The 8829-nt window shown below is 30.9% G+C and overlaps 1 protein-coding gene across 2 annotated transcripts; it reads right to left on the bottom strand.

The window, feature by feature from the left end:
• Positions 1-3516: 3516 nt before the first annotated feature.
• On the bottom strand, positions 3517-8023 carry LOC133797652 (probable tRNA N6-adenosine threonylcarbamoyltransferase, mitochondrial). 2 transcript variants are annotated; one of them, XM_062235633.1, is made up of 13 exons: positions 7585-8023; positions 7418-7462; positions 7193-7267; positions 6861-6957; positions 6654-6744; positions 6441-6490; positions 5816-6006; positions 5644-5729; positions 5264-5339; positions 5061-5144; positions 4849-4963; positions 4340-4422; positions 3517-4167 (listed from the first exon to the last, which is right to left on the bottom strand). In XM_062235633.1, the coding sequence occupies exons 1-13, from the start codon at positions 7864-7866 to the stop codon at positions 4033-4035; spliced, it is 1410 nt and encodes a 469-aa protein (XP_062091617.1). In that variant the 5' UTR covers positions 7867-8023; the 3' UTR covers positions 3517-4032. The 2 variants fall into 2 exon arrangements, with proteins under 2 accessions (XP_062091617.1, XP_062091616.1); XM_062235632.1 differs by having other exon boundaries at positions 4334-4422; positions 7585-8020.
• Between the last annotated feature and the right edge of the window lie 806 nt (positions 8024-8829).

Genomic DNA, 8829 nt, shown 5'->3' with positions numbered 1-8829 from the left:
TGATGAAGAAAAAATTGAATATAACAACACAATTTTTAAACATAATTATTTTATTTTTGTTCTGAATTATTAGTTTGGTAAATTATTTGTGATTTTAGTTGAAAAAGCATTGACCAAAATCAGATTTAGGGTTATATTTTAACCATTTTACAAAACATAGAGTCCAAAAAGTAATTTGTCAAAACACAGGGTCCAAACAGGTAATGGGAAAAAACACAGAGTTCAAAAAAGTATAAACCCTTATATTTATTGCTATAACAATATAACAATATAATTTTCCTGCTAAAAAATCATATATTATAAAGGTAAGTTTATTTTTTTAATTACGTTTTCATAAATTTATATTTAAGATTTACATTTACCTTTATGATTTTTTATTTTATAATCTATTTTATTAAGAAAAATTATAATTTATTATTTAAAAACTTCAATTATCAATTTTATTTATTTATAATTATATATTTTTATTTGATGAGTCGGGTTTTAGCATAGTTTTTAACGTGTTTATGGTAAGTTTGAGTCAATTTGGTGAAATGTTATGCGGTATTACGCTTGTTTTGGTATGTTTGTATGAAATAGAATAAGGAAACACGGAGTTGAGGAAATGAACGAAAAATCATAGCAATTGGGAGATTTATGCTAAAAGTTGACAAGAAGACAGTTGAGGATTCATATGCAGATAGACTTGTTCATTTTGGAGCTTTGGAAATAAGTTTATGGGGTCAATGTGAAGGGTTGCGACGCTTAAATGAAGAGTTGCAGCGCAAGTGAAAAACAGAGAGAGCCATTTTTTGGAATTTTCAAGGGCCGCGCTGCATGGGTGAAGGGTCGCGGCGCTTGCTGGAGTCAAAGACCATGCTTTCACAAATTCAGAGAGGTGGGCCGCGGCGCTTAAATACAAGGGCCGCGGTGCGTGTATTTTTTTTCGTGGATATCAGAAGGGCGAAATCGTCATTTATTTTGAAAACAGTTTTAGGATTCCTATTTAAATACGTTTTTAAGAGTTAATTGGGAGATTCATTAATTTTGATATTCATAAATTACTATAGACTTGGGAGAACATTGAAGATCTGAGAGTTTGATATCTTGGTCTCTTCATTATTTTCTCTATTTTTGAGTTTATGTTTGTATTTAATTTAATTCCATTATGTTTGTTTTGAACTAATATTGTTATTAGGGTGTTAGTGGATTCTCCTTGAAGCTTTTGATTTCTTAATGCAAATTTTCTGAATTTCTTTCTCCTATTGTGAATTTTTTTATCTTATGCTTAATGCTTGTGAATGATTGATCATCATTTACATGTTTATATGATTTTAACATATGCTCTGAGAAGAGAAGGCTAATTATGCTATAGGTAGATAATCACAATTTTATATTAGACGAGAGTATTTCTATGAATTGTTTAGTTCATTGATTACGTGTTTAAAGCCTGTAATATGTTGATTTACCACATAGATGTAGAGAATTATAGATCCTAGCAAGACTATAATATATAGTTGTAATTTGCTATCACAATAGAAATAAGAAATATTAAAAATTGGTTAGAAATCATAAGTGGATGGTTGATGAAATTAAAACCCTACCTTTTACATCCATTGAATTAAATCATATTTTTATCTCTGAATTTCTCTAGTGCTTAATAATTTTGTTAATTTTAGTAATAATTATTTTACTCATAATTCTGAAATTATTATTTAAATCAATTAGAATTAAAAGTTAATTATTGGTAATTAATATCAATCTTCGTGGAATTGACACTTTACTTATTATATATTACTTGATTTGACCACGTATACTTGTGTGTTAATTTTAAAGAGATCAAGTTTTATTCTATTTTTATATTTGGTAAAATAATGTACAAATGAAAGCCTAATATAAGAAATATAAGGTGTGATTATAATCAAAGATATTTTTTAATTTAATGAAATGATGTTTTTTATATGGGGTTTGGTGCAAAATAACCCTTAATGATATGTGAAAGTAAATAAATATCCATGTTTTCAATTTTGTAGTAAAATAGTCTAACAACTTTCTTAATATTACATACTACTAAATATGTCATTTAACAAATTACACTGATACTATTTCATTCTAAATATTTTAATATTATGGTATATATATATATATATATATATAACAGGCTAACAAAATTATATATCACCATGAAAATGTATATATAATGTTAAAAAAATTATATACCACTATTAAATTGTATATACAATACTAACAAAATTATATATCACCATTATATATATAAAAATATAAACTAAATATCATCTAAAAAAATAATATACTATACCACAAAAAATATATATACTGAGTTGAAAAATAATATATCAACAACACTTAAAAAATTATTACTAAAAAAATGTATATATCATGCTAACAAAATTATATATCATCATTAAAATGTATATACCATGCTAACAAAATCATATACAACTATTACATATAACAAGATAGAACTTAAATATTATCTGAAAAACAATGATATATACCAACAAAATACATATACTGAGTTGAAAAATAATATACCAACAAAACTTACAAAATTATTACTAAAAATTGTATATATTATGCTAACAAAATTATAGACTGCCATTAAAATGTATATACTATGATACAAAATTATATACTACCATTATGTATAGCAAAATAGAAACTAAATTTCATCGAAAAAAATGATGTCATACCACAAAAAACATATATACTAATTGGAAAATAACATACCAACAACCTATAAAAAACAAAAAAATCAATATAACTTTAAAATAAAAATTAACTGAACAAAACTAATATACATATATCACTATATTAAAGTCATACGCTTCTAAATAAATAAATAAAATAATAAAAAAGAGAAAATTGAAAAAATAAACATATAATAAAATTAAAAATTTGAAAAAATACTATTTTTCTCTAACTTAAAAATAAGGGATATTTATTGATTATCATCCTAAAATAAGAGATTTTATTATGTGTATCACTTTAATGAGATGCAAATGGAAGATTTAGATGACAAAAAGAATTTAAGTAATCAATAATGTAAAATTATAATTTCTCTACAATTTTTAAAATGAGTACATTACTATAATTTATCTTCTTAATATTTCATAAAATAACGTACAAATGAAAGCCTAATATAAGAAATAAAAGGTGTGATTATAATCAAAAATATTTTTTAGGTTATGATATGAAGCGTATACATAAATTTAAGGCGTGTAAGTATAGTTTTATTAAATATGGCAGGAGCAAAAGGAACAATATTAGACCAATACTTTTAGTTTTGAGTGAAAATAATAAAGATTTCCCAATTGAAATCATCAAAACCTCACTAGAGTAAAGCTGAAATTGATATAAGTATGCGATCAAGATTAGGAAGCGTATCAATGTGTGGATCAAATCACTGTGATCACACCAAATTATATCCAAAGAAACGGAGAAGAAGAGAAGCTGATAGAAATGTGCAAGTGAGCTAAGAAAGAAGCAAGTAGTTAAGTGTGGGTTCCATGGAGATGATGAGAAGAACTAGATTCTACTACCAACTAATTGCAAATACTAGAATGAGACAAGCCTAAAATCACATAAAATTTGCTATATGTTTCTAGGAGAACAATAAAACAAGAAAAAAAAATTGGCATGAACTCCCTTCCAGGGAGACTTGAAGTAACATCTCATCACATCTTAAATGACGACGCTATATGGTGTACTAGAACTACAAGTCGTTCTTTGCTAAAAAATATCTGCTGTCTAATAAAAAAAAATAGTTTATTATTAACAAGGTTGAAGAAAATTGATTTGAGGACTCTGGTACTGGTAGTGTATAGTGGCTTGAGTTCGACTCTTCAATGTTTTATCTGTCTGTATCAATCAACATGGCAATGTTCACTCAAAATACCTTCTGCTAATGTTTCAGGTTGGATTGGAGATGGAGTCGATTTTTCTGATATTTAGGATCATCTCTGCACCGAAAAATGGCACCAGTGGAGAAGTCTGAAGCTACTCAGCAATTAGGAGATGTTGCAGAGCAGACTATGGCTGCTGTTGTAGAGAAGCTTGAATAATGGATGTGAGAGATGGATGGATCCGGGCCGTTCTCAAAGAGCGAGCTTCGCTTCTTCCTTCAGCATATTCCTCTCCAAGTGGCCACCGTGGCCGCAAATCATACTGGTTTACAAAAGTAAATCATGTACAATATGAGACATTCGTGAGGTACAGTTCGTCTAAGAATCATAATCTAATCTGCTTGGGAGTTGGGTTGGTTCAAACAGTACACAAAAAGGGCAAAACTGAGGAGTATTAATTCATTAAAAACTAGAAGAATCAAACAAACCACTACATCTTCAGGATCTTCGGCAGGCGGTGCTGGATCAAATCTTCCCACACGAAAGTGCTCAATACCAGTCCAAGCCACCATTACACCTAGTCAATTACAAACTAGAGAAACTAAGTTTTAGGACAGGGAATGAAACATTCTCCAGTTCTATACCATTTTAAATTTAGCAAGTCAAAAGCAAACACAGAAATGGGTGAGTACTAAATACGCATGTATGTGGCAAATCTCCCTTTGGTTTGTTTCAAATTGGATTAAGCAAAGGAAAATAATAGCAAACCAATGTATTTGAGATAGAAGTTGAATTTTTGCTTTCTACATATATTTAAAATAGGAAAAAACATGTTTTACTAGTAAATGATGATGTATGAGGGAGGGTGAGGAATAACAGGAAACCGATAAGTTCCCATACAAGTGAGGCTAGTCCTTTCTTTTCAGTGTATTTGAAAGCATCCAAAGTAAAAAGGTAAAAACCCTCATAGTCATCTCATTCACAGGTACCTAAAAGGAATTACCATTGTCGGTACAAAGGCTGGGAGGAGGGCACACAAGGTGCAAGTTATTTTTTTTAACAACCTGATCAAGCTGAGCCCGCACATACTGATTTGATGCAACACCCCCAGAAACTACCTGCAGAAACAGAGTATAAAGATGAACTTATCAACCTGCTACATGAGAAAAATAAAATTTCAAAATTACAGACAAAAAAAATTGCACAACACATTACCAAATGTTTAATGGAAGGTTCAATCTTTAAAGCCCATTCAATTGCTCGCTGACATCTTTCCTCTAAATGTAATACAGCAACTCGCTGCATCAAACCAATATCAATTATAGAAATAGAAAATAAAAAGTGAGTAGAGGCATGCATTCTTGATTTATTCATGAAAGCTTGGAGAAAGAATACAACATAAACATACATATGGCAACCTGAAAAGAAGCAGCGATATCAGCTCTAGACCTTCTATCTTCGCTACTTGCAGAAGAAATGGGAATCACGGCATTCCTGCAAGCAAAAATTTATCAAAAAGAGATTGCAGAAACAATGTAGCTACCCTATATCACAGCATAGAGCCACATGATCATTACTAGAAATTAATACCTATCAATAAGCATCAATCAAATTTTTGTGCACAATTTTGTTTAAACTTGATTAATTTTAACCTCTAGATACCATTTAAATCTTCTGATAAAATTTTAAATTACAGTAGTATTACAATTCATGAGAAATGATGTTAACTTAATCACCAAAACAAACAAAGTTGGATAACAGTAAGAAATCATTATGCAGTTTAGGCAGATTTACATACACATTTTTGGATCTAATTGCTAGCTTCACTTGAGTTTTCAGACCAGCGTATGAAAAGTTGCAGTCTTTGTGCTGTTTCATTGGAGTCTAAACAATAGACAAACTTAATAATAAAACTCTATGAAAAAGATATATCATTATCAGCTATATGGTAATCATAAAAGACAGCTTACAGAGAATTTGATTGCATGAGCATCTCCTTCCCGAGCAAGCTCCTCTACAGCCGGACCACCACTTCTCCTCATATCAAGACCAAGCCATTTTGCAGTCTTGTCATAAGCCTCACCTATAGCATCATCTATACTTGTACCAAGTTGTATGTAGTGACCAAGATCACGAGCAAGAATGAGTAGATTGTGTCCTCCTAAGGATGGTTAAATGTAAAATAATTAAGTAATCGTTAAGAACATAGAAATTAAAATTGAATACATGGTTGTTGTGGTGTCCAGAAAACTTTAAGTGTCTTGAAAAAAAATAGAGAACAGAGCTGAACTCCAGAATTCCAGATCCCAAGACTGTAGTATGAAGCTAACTAAACGTTGGTAAAATGGATTAACTGAAACCTCCGATTTTCTTTTCAAAAAGTTGGATTGAATCTTAAGATTGAGAAACATCAAGCATCATATGTTATGCCTGGCATGGCCAAGAACACCAACTGTCACATCTTTCAAATAACTATAAACTTGGGTAGTTGTTTAAGCACTCAGCCTTGAATGGCATGAGTTTTGACTAGATGAAGTTTACTATAATGGTAAATAATTTAACAAATTAAGTGGGGTGAAACATTAGTTTTTTTACCTGAAATAAGCAACGCCATGAAAGGAAATTGCAAGTCTCGCTCAGTTAATCTAGAACAAGAAAGAAAAGAAAATACGATGTAGAAAAGCACCTCAAATGACGTTTTGGAAGCATAGGATAATATATCCTTATGAACAAAATGATTTATAGAGGTCCCACAAAAAGAAAATGTATGCTAATCTATCTCAAGCACTCCCCGAGATAACCTCGTACCTGGCTACTAGAGCATGAGCCTCCATGTGATGAACACCAACCATCGGTAGATTAAAGCTACCAGCAACTTTACGAGCTTTCTGCACTCCAACTGCATCATAGTTTTTCAAAGATATACCTTTAAGAAATCCTTAGAACACTCTTAAGGGGGTATTTCAGAGAAAGTTTCATGAAGAAAGAAATAAAATGTTATGTTAGTCAAATTACCACGAAGACAAAGGCTTAAACCAGGACCAATAGTAACAGCTACTGCTGATAGATCGCTTGCAGATAAGTTAGCTTTGTCAAGTGCTTGCTGCACAACCTGTAATTAACAACCACAAGTATGTTAAAGATAGCATCAGCGACAAAAACTCTTTAACTTGCCAAGAGAGCATACAAACTAACCCAAAACAAGTAAACTATGTCACATAGATTAGCCATTAATGGTTGAAAGACAGATAGTTCCATGGTGCTATGCAATGCAAGCTCCAATATCAAACATTGCCTTAAGTAAAACAAGGATTATCATACATAATATAAGTAGCACTTTACTGTACCTGATCAATCACTTGCGAGTGTGCTTCTTCAGCCATTTTCGGAGCAACACCCCCATATAGAGCAAGCAAATCTGCCTTCATGATGTAGTCAATAATTAAAATTCAGGTAACATTTTCCCCATGTAGCTTGAACGAACCAACTATGAAAAACCAGTACAATGAACTCATAATACCACAAACACATTCACCAAACATAACAGCACACACATATAAATATATACATACCTGGGAAGACACAACTTGACTGAGAATTTGGCCGTTGCTTCTGACCTGCACACACCAAGAAATGAAAACCAAAGCCCATCAAAGAAAAAACACGAAAACTTTGAATGCCCATTATTATGCCAAGACAGAAAACGATACTTAAAAAAACCCGAAAAGCAGTAGCTTACAACAGCGGCAGCGGTGTCGTCGCAGCTGGTTTCAATACCCAGAACGATAAGATCGTCTTGGGCCTCCGTAATTGGACTCTTGGGGGCTGGGGAGGTGGAATTTGTGGATGTTGAGCTTGAGCAGTAGGCCGAGAAGGAGCTGAGTGAAGAAGAAGAAGAAGTAGAAGCCGGCGGTAGCAACTTGGAGCTTCGGTTCAGCAGGAGAGGTTTCCATGATCGAAGAAAAATTAAGGAAGGTTTTGGGAGGAGATTTAGGCGCGAAAATGTTGATGAAAGCGCCATATATGCAGTATACTCACCACGACGAAGATAAACAGAGATTAGCTAAGTATAGCTCTTCATAGTCGCACAGCCAAAACGAAAGAGACGAACAAAAAAACGGCGAAAAAAACTGTATTAGCTCAAAACGTTTCGTTATTTATTGGGGCTCAGAGTAAAGATAAGCCCAATTTTAACAAGTATTAGCTCAAAACAGTTAAATGCGAAGAGAAAAGAGGAAATTATATTTTATATGGCTTTTTTAATCACGTTTACAAAAAATGACTTTTTTCAAAAAGAAATTATTGTATGGCTTTGTTTAAGAATTTCAAATTTTATAGATTTAGTTTCTCATATTTTTTTGTATAAAAATTGTTTTATGTGATTGTTTTACTCTTAATCAAGTTTTATTAAATTGAAAGGGTATTTTTATAATTTGATTATTATTTTTAGCTTAATTTATTTATTTATATTAATATTATATAACTTGGATGTTTCCATCATGGTAACCAGGTACTCATTCACGTTTTCATATGAGAATTTTTTTTCAAATTTGAATGTTTACTCAGGGTAACTGGTTACCTATTCATGTTTTCATATCTATTTTTTTCTTTCTGAATTCAGATGTTCCTATCAGGGTTGCTAGTTACATATTCAAGTTTTTTATTTCCAGATTTTGATGTTCCCACTAGGATAACTGGTTACACGTTCACTTTTTCAAAAAAAAAAAAAATTATAGATTTGAAGGTTTCCATTAGAATAACTGGTTACTCATTCACGTTTTTATTTTTTTTTCCAAATTTGGATGTTCCTATAAGATTTACGATAAAAAAATGCTGAAAAAATTGATTTGAATTTTTATACATATAGTGGAAAAACTATAATAAAATAATTATGTAATGTTAAAATATATGTGGAAAAAAATGAAAGGAGAAAAGAATAAGCAAAATAAAAATTGAAGGAAAAAAAAAAGAAAGAAAACTAAAA

This window comes from Humulus lupulus, chromosome 8 (assembly GCF_963169125.1).
Source record: "Humulus lupulus chromosome 8, drHumLupu1.1, whole genome shotgun sequence".
Taxonomy (NCBI): Eukaryota; Viridiplantae; Streptophyta; class Magnoliopsida; order Rosales; family Cannabaceae; genus Humulus; species Humulus lupulus.
The sequence above is the reverse complement of the archived record's forward strand: the minus strand, read 5'-3'. Positions and strand labels throughout refer to the sequence as shown.